The sequence below is a fragment of the Poecilia mexicana genome, unplaced genomic scaffold (genome assembly GCF_051168715.1).
Source record: "Poecilia mexicana isolate PSO_F unplaced genomic scaffold, ASM5116871v1 scaffold_4, whole genome shotgun sequence".
Lineage (NCBI taxonomy): Eukaryota > Metazoa > Chordata > Actinopteri > Cyprinodontiformes > Poeciliidae > Poecilia > Poecilia mexicana.
The window spans coordinates 29,192,590-29,208,527 of NW_028263373.1; the positions used below are offsets into that span (position 1 = coordinate 29,192,590).

The following is a 15,938-nucleotide window of genomic DNA, read 5'->3' on the forward strand; positions in this document are numbered from 1 at the left end:
CTTATAACATCTGTTAGCCTACTTCATGTTGTCAGGGAAATCCTTTTTACATTTCATTTATTCATTTCTCTGCGTAATGAGGACTGGGTCTTGCAAATTAAATTAATCTCAGCCTTCTGACAAATAAGGTCAATTTGAGTCCATTCATTATGTAGCAAGAAGTAGATAAGATTTTGGTTTTGTTTTATGAAGCTTTTCCCCCTTACTAAATAGGTCTGCCTTCATAAATTGTAAACTGCTTTCTCAGGTTATACTTGTTTGGTACCTAGTGTGATGTCACAAGAGACACGTGCATTTGTTTATGGAGCGCAAGTTGTCTTCATCAGTTTTAGCTAACGTTAGAATTTGTTTAACTACATGGCTATTAGCAGTCTTTCAGTCCTGAGGCGTTTACTCTGGTTTACAAGACATATTTACCGTATGAATATCTATTGTATTTACCGCGCCCTCCCTAATGACGTGGTTCAACGTGCACGAGCAAATAGGTGTTGGTTACGTGCTCGCTCTCGATATCGAGCGCAGTGACGTATGCTATCCGCCGCCTGTTGGTCTTTCACAGTTGGTGACGAGTATTATGAAAATGGCCTCGACCCTGCCCGTAAACGCGAATATCCAGAGAAGATGACGACGCTGAGCTCACCAAGTCAGTCAAACACCAAAGTGTCTTCTTTGAACACGTAGTTATTGGTAAGGAAAAGAGAAAGAAAGGGACTGTCGGCAGAGTAACCGTGAAGAAAACACTCCGGACCGCAGTAGATTTTCGACAGGCTGAGGAATCACCATGGAGGATATCAACTCTAACATCAACGCGGACTTGGAGGTGCGGAAGCTCCAGGACTTGGTGAAAAAACTCGAGCAGCAGAACGAGCAGCTCCGGAGCCGGTCCACGATGTTGTCTTCGTCCGGAGCCATGTCGGCGAACCACAGACCCCTGAGCGCCGGGTACGAGTCGTCCTCCCTGTCAGTGGGGATGGCAGCCGGTCTGGCCGGCTTCCCTGGGGTGGGGTTCGGCGGTTCGGGCGGCTACAGTGGGTCGGTGGAGAACAACCGCTGCTCGAGACCCCGGCTGTCCTACGACGGCATCAGCTTCAAGAGGGCGTATGAGTGCGAGGGGGCATCTGCTGCCACCTCTCTGTCTAGTATGAACTCCCTCTACCCAGACAACGCCGGGGGGCTGACGGCTGACGGGGAAACCTCAATTCTAGATGAAGTGGACATCCTAGATCTTGAAGACATGGACTGTCTAAACGAAGACGAGGACAGCTGGTGAGTGACGAGCTTGTGTTGGGTGGAAACTTGCCTGCGTCTTCAGGGCTGGCTGGCAGCTTTCATTTCTCCAACACAGCTGCTCTACACATTAGCTGCTGCCACATAGACGCCTGGCTAACAATCACCCCAGTAAACTGTCTGAAATAATGAAGTCATCCCCACAAGGAGCTGCATTGTGGATCACCAGAGGGGATTGTTTGGCACACATATGGGTGATGCCAACCCACCCTTCACCCCCTCCTGACCTGAGTACTTTGGCCTCAGCCATTCATAAACTTCTTGTTCTAGAAGCACATTAGTGAAACCTAATTCTGATGGGTTTGGACTCCAGATGATCGCTTTTAAAGTGACAGATTGCTTAGCTTGTCCTGGGAGTGGTGGAAGGAGATCAGTGTGTACAGTGAAAACCGACTTGTTTTCCTGGCCAGCAGTCATGTGGGAGAGGTAGCCATGGTTATAGTCCTCCTCTCAATTCTCTTAGCACAGCATTTGGCTCAGAGCTACAGGAGCTCTGCAGCTCCAACTGAGACGTAGCTGGGAAATCATCTCATCACGCTGGACTGAAAGCCACAACGCCTTCACAAAGCTGACCTCTAACACAGCATTTGCAGGGATCATAAACAATGAGAGCTACATTATGATATAAGCAGGTCATGTCTGAGGGTCGCACAGACGAGGATTAGCGTTTGGGAACATGTATTGTTTATCAGAATTAATCCAGCAGCCCTCATGTCTGCCCAGCAGCTCTAATGCACTCTCACTATAATGTCTGGAAAGATTAACATAGTGAGGACGTCTCCGTCTGTGCAGTGAATTGAGACGTATACCATGGGCTGATCGGTGATATCAAGGCTTACCAGGGATAAAAAGTTACAAAACAACTAAACCATAGAAAGGCAATATGGTCAGTGTTTTCTTCAGCTGTGTCCAATGTAAAATGTCACAGGACCTTCTCCGTCTTACTTGTTGCTGCATATTGCCGGCTAGCTGGCTGAAACAAACCACACTTTCATTACCTAGAAGTAAGAGCGGTTTGGATGGTGTGCAAATGACAGGCTGGCTACAGCTAGCTGGCTAATAACACCTTCTGATAATCACTAGTACTTTATAAAACTCAGCATGGCTAAAGAGTAAAACATTTTACACAATAAACACTTGAAAATAAGCTCTACACTTTAAAACCAGCAGTTTCAGCTTAATAGCAATGTTACGCTAAAACTGCTAACGCTAAGACAGCATTAGCAGTGCAATTGAGCTAACACTGTTATTAAGCTACCAGAGTTAGCAACTTTAACTTAGTAGGAATGACCTCTGTCACTCCTTCAGATTCCACTTCTGGACCTTATTTCAGCCAGCAGACTAGCAGTGTGCAGAAACTGTCTTAGAAAATTCAGGCAATTTACTAGAAGCGTTTTCAATTGAAGCAATGATATGATGGACTTTTTTTTTTTTAATCTGTGGAGTTTTAAAAACAGGCCATGCATAGTTGGCGATGGGAAGTGAGTTGGAAGGGAGGAGTTATTTTGTGAGGTCGTAGTTCCAAACGTAGGCGAACATAATGATGGGCCTTCCTTAAGAGATGCCTGTTTATGCTCATTTAATCAGCTTCTGCTGTTTAGAAGATCCCTAATAGGCATCCTCAGCTCTTTGTGCAGCATAATATGTGCTCTACTCGGTGATTTATCGTCCAAGTTAAGGCTGTAAATACACTGCTGCAGATCTTGCAAACCTCCTTTTCAGTCTAATTATTTGAGCTCCCTGATGTCCAGGTAAAAAAAAAAAGGGGGCAAGCTCCGTCATTTGTGTTGTTTGCAGCAGTGATGTCAGGCTACTTCTGAACACTGCTCACTCGTGCTCAGCAGAGCGTTTGGCGCAGTCTGTTTTACATCAGCTTGATATCCAGGATTACCACGTAGTGCCCAGATCTCGCCAGCTCTTGTCACAGACTCCCGTAATCCCATAAATTAGCATTAGAGTGGATTTAAAACGCTCCCTGCTGCTGCAGCGCTCGGCCCATCTATGGTCGGTTACTACGCTCGTTTTATCTCGAGACGCAGGTTTACTGAGCGCCGTACTGTACTTGAATGACCTCCGTAGAGTTTACAAGTGGCGCAAACATGCAGTCTTGATGCTAAACTGGTATTTCCCAGGATTAGCTTCACTTTCCCTGCAGCACTTTTGCTTTCATCTCGCAGACTTCCTCTACGAATTCAACAGCGCTGACAGCTGCTGACTCAGATTCCTTCTCTTATCTTATCTCGATCATAAACACATTTGCTTTACTTTTAGAATAGGCCAGCTGAGTTGTGTAATGTCCTGAAAACTTTTACACCTATTTTCAGCTTTGATGGCTGCATCCTTCGAGGGTTATGAACACACTGATCACCAAACCAGATTTCTTTGTTATTGCTAAAGCTATTCTTAAACTTTCCTTTCCCTTTGTTCCCTCTTATTTCCTGCTTGTGCTGCATGTTGCAGTGAAACCAGAATATATGAGGTGTGAAGATACGATTTTTATTTAAAGGAGGAAGTTGAAATAGATCATCATTGTAATGCATTCAGTTCGGCGTTTAGTAAATTTGTTTACTGTTTGTACAGTGAGCTGAATAAATGTGTTGACTTGAATCATTATGGACTAAAAAACACAAAATCTTACTAAGTATTTTTCATCTACTTTCTTGTGCAAATGTCTTAGTACACTTGAAATAGGACAAAAACTAACATACAAACCACTTTTCAGCAAAATATAGGAGCTTGTTTTAAGTCAATAATTCCTTAATATTGATTAATATTGGCAGATTTTTTTTTCACTTATGGAAAAATGTCTTATTAAAAAAATCTTCTAGTGGAACGAGTGGTTTAATCAATTGTTGACTTGAAACGAGCTCCTATACATTTCTGAAAAGTTACTTTTAAGTTAGTTTTGTCTTATTTCAAATGTATTAAGATATTTGCACTAGAAACTAGACAATACAAAACATTTGGAAAGATTTTGTTTGCTTGATTTGTTTCTCCTTTCTAATCTCAGGTTATATGAATCAAAGCTGAACAGTCCGCTGCAAAAAACCTTGAGTCCTATAGTGTGGTGTCGGCAAACTCTAGACAACCCGAGTCCTGAGATGGAATCGGCCAAACGCTCGCTCATCCACAGACTGGACCTCACCCTGTCAGGTAACCTGAAACACGTGATCTTTCCCTCTTATCTTTTATTTAAATAGTAGCACAAGTTAAAAAAAAAGACTCTAATTATCATAAAGTGAAGTGAAGTTATGTTATAACATGGCAGCATTTAAAACAAGCAGCTGTATTTTGTTGTTAATGGCACAGTCACACTGAAGAGTGTAAAATATCCCGTTGCTCAATCTGGATTCAAACACACCGTTGCTGCAATATCTGCTGTTGACTTTTGGACTCCCACTAATTATAGTTGTTGTGTGGGGCGGAGGACTGGCTTCAGATCCTCAATGCTAAACTAAGAGACGGGTCATTTCCATTTTGACAGCGGTATGCTCATGTGACCGTTGGATCATGTCGGGCTGAAGGTTGTGTACTGGGGTAGATGGGACTCTCTGCTTTGTTGTCCAGGAATCTTAAATGAAAAGCTCTATGCACGTTTTCCTCCAGATCCAGGAATGCTGGTGTTTGTTTACTGGATCATTTTCCTCAGGTTATTGAATGTGCTTGGAGATGTTTGTCTCACTGCACTGTCTTGATTTAGCGATGAGGCTGAAGGGTTATTCTGCCTGTTGGAGGTGATGTCAGTGTATATTTTAATGGATGCCATCTTACATTGGCCTTCTCATGTGATTCCAGGGTGTCCATGCATCCTTAAATGAGTATCTAAAATTGAGATTGTAAATTGTCTTAAATTCATGAAAAAAAAACTAAGTTGGCCTCAAATACATGAATCGCAAGTCTTAAAATTTGTAACTTTTTAAACTGTTTTTTTCACAGGACTTCTCGGTCAGCAAAGGTTTAAGTCACACGCAGACTTCATTGTATTCTGTGACATAATGAACACACATCAAAAGTAACTAGCTGCTAATGCACCTTTATTAGCTAACTAACTGGATTTTTTTGTGTCTATTATGGATACATTTATAACCAGTTGGCTGGACGACGTTCGTTTTCTATTGGCTCACTTCTGCTGTCGACCCATGTGAATCTAAAAAGCTTTCCATTCCAGGGTTTTTGCAGAAAGTGCACCTAGCCATGGGTGCATTGTGTGCAAAACTGCACCTGAAAAATATGCAATTTTGTTCTTTAAATTTCTGTTGCTAAAATTTCATTCATCGTGGTCTTAAAAAGCCTTAAATTTGAGTTGGTAAAACCTGCAAAAGCCCTAGATTCTCCTGCCATGTGCACAATAAAAAGTTTATTCATTTATTCTCTGTCTTAAACTAATTTCAACTTTACTAACTTCTATGAAAACTTGGACCAGAGTCAGAAGACACACCCGTGTGAGTCCCAAGTAATTTCCATTACACCCAGTTTCTAACAAGAGCCTGGAAATCCTGTTGCCATGGTGTTGGTTTAGTTTGTCTCTGCACAGACGTGAAAGAACAGCATATTGTTTCTTCTGTGCAGTCGCGTTGACAAAGCAGTCAGATATTTTACCTTGTTTCCAATCAATCTCCATGCCTTTTGTAAGTGCACACCCGGCTAAAATCAGAACCTCCGGTGACGTGTCTCGGTTGCATAACCTCTACAGAGGAAACGCCTGAGAGTTAGCTCCCTGAGTTAGCAGCACGTCTTCTCTCATGTCAGGCAGTCCTGATAGACTGGAACCGTTGAACGCGGTTCCTTCCTGCTTTGACAGCTGCCTCCCGCAGCAGAGAGATGTCCGCTGGAGTCACTTGCCACGTTTTTTGAGCAGAAACTTTGACTCCCACACCTAAGAATCTGTTCAAGCACAGCCCGTCTCACACTTCACTGCCAGTTTCATCCCTCTTCTCCTTTTTGGCCTTTATCTCCTTGTTTACACAGGCGTCTCTGTTTGTTCTTCTCTCGTGATTTGCCCACAGCTCTCTGCAGCTGTTTTAGCTCCTTCTTTATGGACTTCAACACTCAGCTTTGTGTTGGTTTTTTGGTTGTTGTTTTTTTCATTCTCAAACATTTAATCCTGCTTGGTTTGAAGCAGCTGGTTGCTGGGTTATTTGGGTTTTTCCGTCTTTAAGTGATTGTTCTTAAGCTTTTTTGTTTTTTAATCATGGTGGGTGGGATCAGCATTTCTTTTCACTTCCTTTCAGGACATGAGAGTTTTAGGGCATACTATTTTAGTTCGTCCCCGAGCTGCAGCTCCCTTTGATTGGCCCGTGTCTTTGTGGAATGACAGCGAGCTGATGCGATGGGGCATGTTATGCAACAGCCGCAAAATCCTTAAGAAGCCGTCCGACCTTACCTAGGTCCAAACCAGAAACTTCTACCAGAAGTAGAAAAATGGGGAAAGCAGAGCACTGATTTGTCCATTTCACTCAGCATTACAGACCTACATGTCGATGTGTTGTCGACATTCCTCAGCAGCTGATCCATGCAGATGTTTGCAGGATGGACATGCTGGAATTTCCTGAATAATGCAGGAGGACAGAGTGCCGAGCCTGAGGGTGAAGGAAGAGGGAAAGTGAAAGAGGCCAGGTGGATGGAGAAGGAAGTCGGCCTTAAAAGGCTGCTTTCCATTCACCACAGAGCAGCGTAAACACACCCAGCCAGAAGGAGAAAGGAACTCTGGGGTCGGAAAACGAGACGACGGCCTTCCAAACCACCAGAGGTTTCCCGGTTAACCATCTGCCAGGTTCAGATTGAGATCATTGGGCTCAGGAATGGAGCTTTCTGACTGCTGGTTTGCAGGCTGTCACAGAGAATCGCATTGTTCTGCCTGCATATGGATTGAATGGTGTGCATTGTTTAGGAACTCCATCAGGCCTGCACTCAGCATACGGTGCTGGACACTCGACCGGACTTACAGCACAGTACAGAGCTTTCATTGAGGCGCTGGCTCACACACTGAGACCCAACACACTGCGGCAGATCAGGGCGAAACGGTGCCACACCGAACGGAAGCAGTATAAAAGATTTCAATTAATGTTTAGAATTAGTCTGTCCCTCCAGGAAGTTGCAGTGATTCTTTTTAGTTTTTTTTTTGTTGTTTTTTTTAATTGTAGCAACCTGAAATTACTGATTTTTGCAGCACCCTTTTCAAAATGTTGTGATCAAAGTTGATTTTATTTTAAACATTTGTTGCATCATTGTGTAGGCTTACAAAAGTTGAAATTGCTGCACATAACCTTCCCACAAAAGGACAAGGTTTTAACACAGTTAATATTTAAAGTGCAAATAACATTTCCAAGTATGTTCTTCAAGAAGCACCTTTAACACAAATAAAATCCTGAGGAGTGCAAAATAATCATTGAATCAGAATAAACATGACATTTTTAGAGTATGAGGAGGTCATACTGAACGTCACCAAATGGATTTTGCAAAAAGAAAAGAAACGAGCTAAGGTTACTGTTTAGCGTCACACATGCTTTCATCTTGCAAGTTTGGCTTTTTCATGAGATGTTGCGAAACAGGAAGATAAATTTAAGAAGATTGGTCAAAACTCAGTTGCAGAGATCGGTCAGAAAAGGAGAGCCAGAAAACATTAAGATGGTCAAATTTGTAGTAAAGTTGCGTTGACTGGTGAAAATTGCACAAAATGTGAGAGTCATGAGTGAGTTTACACTGGTAATTGTGATCGCAATTTCCTGAAGGAACTGTTTGGTTTGGCATTTATTCATTCAGTCATGGTCTGTTCTTGTTGTTTTAGCCAACAAGCGCAGGAGCCTGTATGGAAGCCCTTATCTCCAGCAGAGCTACGGAAGCCCATATAGCACAAATGCAGCCAACAGCCCCTACAGCAGCGGCTTCAACTCCCCCTCCTCAACGCCCTGCAGAGTTCCCATTGTCCGCCAGCAGCTGATGCCCAGTAACTCTGGTAGGGCGCTTGTTATCTCACTCTGCTGCGCTGTATTTGTTTAGTGGGAGACTGAAATGTCCATGAATGACTTCCTGTCCAGTGCACCAGAGAAACGCAGCGGCGGAGAGAAATCCTCCGGCGATCAGTCCGCAGTCCTCAGTGGACAGCGAGCTGAGCACATCGGAGATGGACGAGGACTCGGTGGGCTCCTCGACTACGTACAAACTCAACGACGTCACAGACGTCCAGATAATGGCTCGCATGCAGGAAGAGAGTACGTTACCGCAACGCTTCTACCTACAGCTGTGCTCTGACGTTCTGCCTCCCAAAGCATTTATGTTACACCATTCATGTCTGTTGGCAGGTTTGAGGCAGGAGTACGCCGCCACGGCGTCCAGGCGGAGCTCGGGTTCTTCCTGCCACTCGCTGCGGCGCAGCACCTTCAGCGACCAGGAGTTGGACGCGCACAGTCTGGAGGACGAGGAAGAGGCGGTGCACATGTCCTTCGCCTCCAACCTGCCCTCCAGCCGTTTCAGTCCTTCCCCTCGCCACTCCCCCCGTGTCTCCCCGAGGAACTCCCCCCGCTCGCGCTCACCGGCCCGCTCCATCGACTACGGCCACAGCCGGGGCTCACCGCAGCCCATCATCAGCCGGCTGCAGCAGCCGCGCCACTCGCTGCAGGGCCACGGCCATGACCTGCAGACCAGCGTGGTTAAGAATGAAGGTAAACACAGACCTCACAAGTATTGAAGTTATCAGTGCTTTTCTAATTCAAAATCTGATTTAGAGCTGTTGACATGAAATCAATGGTAACAATTAGGGCAATAAATCGATTTTATAGGTGGAAAGATGGATAGGTGGGAAGATTTTATTGGAGGCTCAAAGTAAAATTACTTTTTAGAACGTTTTTAATTTTTTTTTAACCATTTCACTCTTTGGTTTCCCACAGGTCAAAGTTATGTCAGCGCCTGTCACTTTGTTTTACAGTTTCTGTTCACTTGGACTTTGAATTCAGGTTAACTATGACAAAATATCAGTGCTAGGCTACATTTTATTAATTACAGGTCTTAAGTCATAATATTACAAGCAGTCGTAGTTGGCTGGGAATAAAGTTGAAACAATATAATAATAATGTCACAATATTAGCTGAATAAAGTCGTGATATTAGGAGAATGAAGTAGTGATTTTATGAAAACTTCTACACAAAAATAAAAAATTAAAATAAGAAATGTTGAGCATCTTGTTAAGTTATACTCTGGCATTGGATTTACAGATAAGGAAGTACTTTTTCTTTTAACACATTAGCATCAAGTTATTGTCAGTAGCAGGATTTTGAAACAATCGTGCAAACGACTAATTTGGAGAAAGTATCACATGGATGGAGGTTGTTCGATTTTGATAACCCACCCGGTAAAATTGCATCTTTATTCTGCGAATATTCTTGTAATTAAACAAACATTCTCTAGTATGCTGTTACTCAACTCACAGAAAGGATGATTTCTCTCATTTGTAATGTCTGTAGAAAAGAAAGTAAGAAGAAAAAAAAATCTTAAAGTCGGATCTGGTATGAAGAAATCAGATATTTTATCTTTAAGCCCTAGTAACAATTCAAGTGATCCACACAAAGAAACGCTTGTGTAGATTTCTTATTACTGACATCTGGTGTGAATTTCAAGTCAGCAGCTCCATGAGAATATCGGTATCTCATGGAAACGTGTCGGTACTTCTCTGCCGTTCGCTTTGAGCTCATTCGCCGTCTGTCCTGGTGCTGCAGAAAAGCTTCGCCGAAGTCTTCCCAACCTCACGCGCTCGACCGCCGTGACGGCTCAGTCGCCAGAACCGGTCAAGAACAGCCGCAGCTGCGAGTCCAACCTTCAAGTGCCAAACGGCGGCTCTCCCCGACACCAGAGCCAGTCTGCCAGTGAGTATCAGTCCTGACGGTGTCCTGAGCGATCCGATGCGACTCCAACAAACAAACCTTATTCATGCTGCAGCAGCCTTCAGATTAAATATTGTAACCACTCCGCTGACATTATTCAAGCATTTGTTTTGTTCTGCAGCTCAGCAACATGACAGGCTTTGTAATCTCCTGTTAGTCCTTGTGTGAGTGGGATTTGTGTTGTTCTTCCTCTGGAGGGACTCTGCTGCTTTGTAGTGACATGGCTTTGTTGTTTGGGTGTGTGTGTGCGGGGGGATCCTCTTTGATGAGTCTTGGTTGTAACATCTTTTATTTATCTTTTCCTCCTGTCTAACTTTAACACGAATGGAATGCTCCCAACCTGCAGAGTAAAAGCATGGTACTGGCAGCTGGTTGGAGGACCTTTCACACTAACATATTTCCCTCAGATTTAACTCTAGTTGTGTTCTTTCTGGGTAAAATCCTCACTCTGTAAGTAACGACTATCCATTTAAGGTAATCCTGTAAAGAGAGGGAAAGGTAATGGTGTTTTCTAAATCCAGGATCAGTAGGAACAGAGCAGGTTTCAGCTGCTGACTCTGACATGGCCGTCTGCGGGACGGGGAACTCTTGGTCTTCATGCTTTAGATCAGATTCTGTTTCCTCCTGGGCTGCAGAAGATCTTCATTGCATCTTAAACGGTGGCACATGTTGGTCCTCTCTCTGTTTCTACCTGAGCTTTGGTGGCACCAGGCATGCAGGCCCACCTAACCACTGTCTTCTCTTCACTGTAAAGCACGGGTAACCCACACCCTCTTTTTTTCTTCCCTCTGGACTTCTCCACCTCCTAGAGGAAGCATCCTCAAACTGTTCGTGTGTGGAGCCCCCTGGTGGACTTCTCAGGCTTTCTTTATGAATCTCCAGTGAAGCAGTGATTCTCAGACGTCCGTGTTGACTTGTGCCGTGTTTTCCAGCTGCTGCTCAGCTCCCAAGATGCTCCGGTACTTCTCGCTCATCCCCGAAACCCAAACAGCTTCTCCAAAAGCCAACCGCCCTGCGAGGTAACGGCCTGAACCAGCTGGAGGCTGTCCAAGTGATCTCACACACTGACATGTGCACAACTTCTGACACACTGAAAGCATGGGCTATCGACGAGTGTAGATGATGAGCTCGCCATATTTATGGGGCTGAAAAGGATGTGAGCGAAGTGCATTAAGGCACTCAGCTTGTTGTCTCTGAGGCTGTAAGGTAATGCATTTTAGATGCTGTTTGTGCAGCTCTCTTTGTGAAGATGGAGGAAATAACACGGTGGAGCAGACTGGTTGTATTACAGTCTGATGACAGAGGGGACAGTGTTCAGCTGATTGTTTATTTTATTTGGTTTTTATAAACAAATAGGACTTGCTGGATTGCTAACAGGATGTTATAGTAGCATTCAATACGGTTAGCATTGGTAACTGGATACATTAATCTAAATCGGTATTTCTCCCGCATCGTTTGCTCGGCTCAGCACAAGCTTTCAGTCTGAAACCTTTGAAAGTTTGAGTTGAGAGCCTGTGAGCCGAGCATACTTGACGCCTACCTTGGTGCAGTATTCACATAAAGGCCAGTCCAGGTGAACTGAAACCCGCCCTACAAATCGACCTGTTTGAATGAGAGGCAAAGCGCATGACCAGCCACCTCAAGGACACGTGCGCCACCATGACCCCGGGTCAGCGCTTTAGCTATAAAGCTAACTTCAGAGCCTGAGTGAACTGCAGACATCTAGAGGATTTCAAATTTTCCATCCATAGTCAAATAGCCAGACTGTGTTTAAATATAACCCCAGAATCTCATCAACCAGCTGTAGCAAGTGGATTTAGAAATATGGCTGCTATGTGATTTTTGGGTCCTATAAGTAATAAAACAGTCCGACATTCCCGCCCACATCCCCTTCCTGCCTGCTCTGAATTAAGGCCTGTCTCTGTTGTCTTTGTCCAGTCCCACTCTCCTGTTGCTTTGGAGAAGAAGGTGATTTCAGTGAGTATTCACTGGCGGCTCTCGTCTCTAAGTATCCTGTGACTGTGTTTGCGCTCCCTGGTTGTATCGATGTTGTGCTTTTGGACTGTCCTTGTTTTTGCTCCGTTTGTGACTCGCCTCATTCTGTCAACACATGACAAATCATCAGTCAGCAGCTGTGTCCGATAAGATCCGTTTCATTTTATGCTTGAGTGACCATTTTGTAGTTCCGACCAATAAGGATCATTTGTGGTAGTGGGATGTTATTTTTTTTAATATCACCGTACTCTTTCATGCTGCTCTACTGACCTCACATTAATGCCAGTCTCACACCATTGCATTGTTGATCACCATGTCATCGCTAAAGTAGACAAATAAGTGGTGTAAGTTTAAGAACGACTCGCGTAACTCGGTTACACCTGACCTCCTTCCTTCTTTACCCGTCTGCAGTCCCCTCTCCCAGTAAGCTCCGAACTCCGGCCACGCCATCGCCGCTGGCTCTGAGGCAGCCTGTAAAGGCCACATCCACCCCCAGTTCTGCCACCTCCACCCCGACCCGCTCGCTGGCTCCGCCCCGCAGTGGCCTTCCTCGACCGAGTGCTGCTGCAGGAGGAGGCATCCCTCTGCCTCGCAGCAAGCTGGCGCAACCAGTGCGCAGGTACGCCTAGCTGTGTTCTCCTACGCTTCTACACATCTCCGTTGTTTAAATGTCATCGGATTTATATCAGTAATCCAGTTCAAATAAGTTTCCATGGAAACTAATCAGCATTTACCAAGATGAAAACTTTAAGAGCACTACCCGTTACAGGGCAAGATATTTGTTCACAACTTTCCTACAGAAATCCAATTTCAGAGATTTAATATACTCCCTCTCTGAGGTTGAAACAATCAATTGGATTACTCATGATGAATCGATTATTGAAATAATTGTCGACTAATTTACTGATTGATTAATCTTTAAATACAAAAATTGCCAGTTTGCTGAAAGAACAACATGCTTAGGTAGCCATTAAGCCAAAACTGTATTAAAAATATATACATATATGGAAAAAAAGAAACTTTATCTGTCGATATATTCTTGCCCAAAACTCATGCAGTTGCATAGTTTTAGCTTCACTCAGTTCAGATTCTGTATAAAAAAAGAAGCTCATTTTTTTCACACGTTAGAAGTTAAATATACACTAAAGGAATGCTTTGTTACATTTTAGGCAATAAATTTGTTTTTATTTTAAAAAGGGAAGTGAATTATTTATTTGCATCTTTTACTGCATTTTCAATTTTGTATTAAAAATGCTTAAGTGGTTAAATTAAAGATCTGCTAAATGTGCCAGTTTTTTATCCAATTAATCATAATAATTAATAGAATAATTGATTAGTAAAATAATTGCTAGTTGCATTTCAAACAAGCTGTCTAAACCTGGTGGCTTCTCATGTTCTCAACTACGATGTAAAAAAAAAAAAATGCATCAAATTGCTGAAATTCATTTCTAATATTCTAATTCCTATGCTTTAACTTGTTGGGTAAAACTAATCATTGTTTTATCGTTTTTTTGAGTGTTTTATCTAAATGTGTTCAGTTACCTAACTGGCTCTGACCAGTTATTCTTTAAGGTTCTTTCTTTATCTATAATGTAATTTCCCACTCGATGGGTCCATCGGTTCTGTTATCTCAGCACTGTTCCACTGTAGAAGGTCATCATAATAAAAGCCAATTCCCAAGCAGAGTTTGATCCTGAGCCGGTTAGAGGTCGTGGATCTCTCCTTTTGCAAAGGAAGACCTCATTGGTCTTGTGTCTGGTTCTTTACAGGTCTTGAGCTAATTTTAAAAACCCCAACATTGTAGATACTTTGTATAATTTATAACTGTAGACATAACGTACTCTTATCAAAATGTAATTCTTTGTGTTTTCCTTTAGATCTCTTCCTGCTCCCAGATCTTACGGCAGCACAGGCGACAACTGGAGAGAAGGTTGTTACTGAGCCCAGCCAGCAGGGGGCGCTCTCCGGCCACACTATCAGAAGGAAGGCGACAACACAACAAGGCACTTTATGTACCTAGACAAGATTTTCCTTAAAGAGACAGACAGACGTGTCTAAATCAGAGTTTTAAAAAGGAGAGGAGAGACTCCACAGTGTGTCAAAGGGCATTCATCCCATCATCGTTCTCTGGGGGGGCTGGCTCTGCGGGGGACGGGGGGCCCTCGGGCATCTAGTGCGGCCTACACAGAAAATGCCAAAGAACCCAGCAGAGGACACGCTGCCTGCAGTCATGCCTCCATGCCCAACCTCCCTCCCGCCTCCTCTGCTCTCCTGTCACCTCCCTCAGGTTGAAATGTTCCCACACATTTCTGTTGTTGTTCTGCTCTGTGTTCAGCAGGTGTTGGTGAGTGATCTCTATGACGATGGCGTGCAGGTGAACTGTCCCGTGATGTTAAGAGAATTGTTTGATGTCTTGCAACAGTGAAAGCACCTCTCTTGTGTGGGTTGAACTCTTTAATCCTTCCTCTCATAAAGTAAAAAAAATAAAAATGTCAGCCAGAATGTATGCACAAGTTTGTTTTACAAATTATTTATTCAAATTATTTAAGAAGCATATGTCCAAACATCCATATCAGTATTTTGAATTAAAAAAAAATTCTGTTTCTTGAGAATGTTCATTATGAACCTCAGCTGCAAGCTAACTCTCCAAAGCCACGTCTTTTTTGTCTTGAAGTGTCAGATCAGTTCTGGTGGAAACCAGAGAGTGAGGGAAGCGGCGGCCAAAGCCTCAGTTCTATAACGCCCCCTACAGGACATTTCTCACAGTGCTCAGTTAAAGGACAGCTCATCAATAAACCGAAGTTGTATTGGTTTCCAGAATCTGACTCGTTTTCTTTTTTGTTGTTATGGAGAAGTTATCACTGTCACCCATTCAGCCGATGCAACCAAGACAACTCTACTGTTTCCCAGTGATCTGTGTGTCGTTCAAGAGGGGAAAAATAAAAGGAATTGAAAATAATTTGGAAGGTTTTGATAGGCTTTCACGTGACGTGCTACATGAATCAAGAAAGGCATGCCGGTGTTAAAACAGGTGTTTGGGTCATTGCTTTGGTGGGTGTCTTCAACCAGTGCCTATAATTTAAAATTTCACTTGAGTTTGTTTATGATTTGTGCCAAGATCTTTTTTTGCCAATGATGTTTTCAGCTTTGCATCTATGCCTGGTTAATATGCTTGCCTGTTTGTTTTTGTAACTAAATCAACACACTTATAATTGCTTTAAAATGTTCCTTTTGCCTTTGTATTTATATATATATATATATATATAAAAATACTGGTTCTGTAAATGAAACTATTTATTAAAGAGATGGGTGCCTCTGTCAAAGCTCAGATTTTGTGGGAAGCCAGGATGAATGTTGCAAAGACATATAGCACACACTTTGTGTGAACCATTTTTTGTTAATGAACCTTTTTATAGCCACAACCATGACATTTGGTTTTGCTGTGTAAAGTCACATTTCAAATAAAACTTTAAAAGTTTCTCCTTTCTTCTGTAGCCTCTGACTTGTTTTTTTTTCCTCCATCCAAAACAAAAAGTTGGGTTTAATTTGGTTGAACAATATCAATAAATGAAATAAGATTAAGTAATTGATGTAAATTACTAGAAAAACTAGAATTATAAACCAAAATGTATAGTTAATGACTATCTGGCAAGCTAGGTAGCCATCATTTCAGTAACGTCTTTAAAAGCATTATGTATTCAACACACAAACCTCATTACGTACCTGAAGTCACTTCCTGGTTGCCAGGAACAGCCTGTGATGTTTGTGCAGAGCGAAGAG

The 15,938-nt window shown here is 43.0% G+C and overlaps 1 protein-coding gene across 2 annotated transcripts; it reads left to right on the plus strand.

Annotated features, from left to right (window-relative positions):
- Window positions 1–539: 539 nt before the first annotated feature.
- Window positions 540–15,645, plus strand: slain2 (SLAIN family member 2). 2 transcript variants are annotated; one of them, XM_014975848.2, is made up of 9 exons: window positions 540–1,266; window positions 4,298–4,440; window positions 8,075–8,242; window positions 8,325–8,498; window positions 8,589–8,948; window positions 9,999–10,145; window positions 11,096–11,182; window positions 12,570–12,777; window positions 14,036–15,645. In XM_014975848.2, exons 1-9 carry the CDS (start codon window positions 782–784, stop codon window positions 14,097–14,099), a joined length of 1,836 nt encoding a protein of 611 aa, XP_014831334.2. In that variant the 5' UTR covers window positions 540–781; the 3' UTR covers window positions 14,100–15,645. The 2 variants fall into 2 exon arrangements, with proteins under 2 accessions (XP_014831334.2, XP_014831337.1); XM_014975851.2 differs by lacking the exon at window positions 11,096–11,182.
- The last annotated feature ends 293 nt before the right edge of the window (window positions 15,646–15,938 follow it).

What these genes read in the sequence shown, in the direction of transcription:
- slain2 (XM_014975848.2), top strand. Translation starts at nt 782, where the DNA reads ATGGAGGATATCAACTCTAACATCAACGCGGACTTGGAGGTGCGGAAG. An exon ending in ACTGGACCTCACCCTGTCAG is followed by an intron (nt 4,441 to 8,074) that starts GTAACCTGAAAC and finishes TTGTTGTTTTAG; the next exon opens with CCAACAAGCGCAGGAGCCTG. An exon ending in GCTGATGCCCAGTAACTCTG is followed by an intron (nt 8,243 to 8,324) that starts GTAGGGCGCTTG and finishes CTTCCTGTCCAG; the next exon opens with TGCACCAGAGAAACGCAGCG.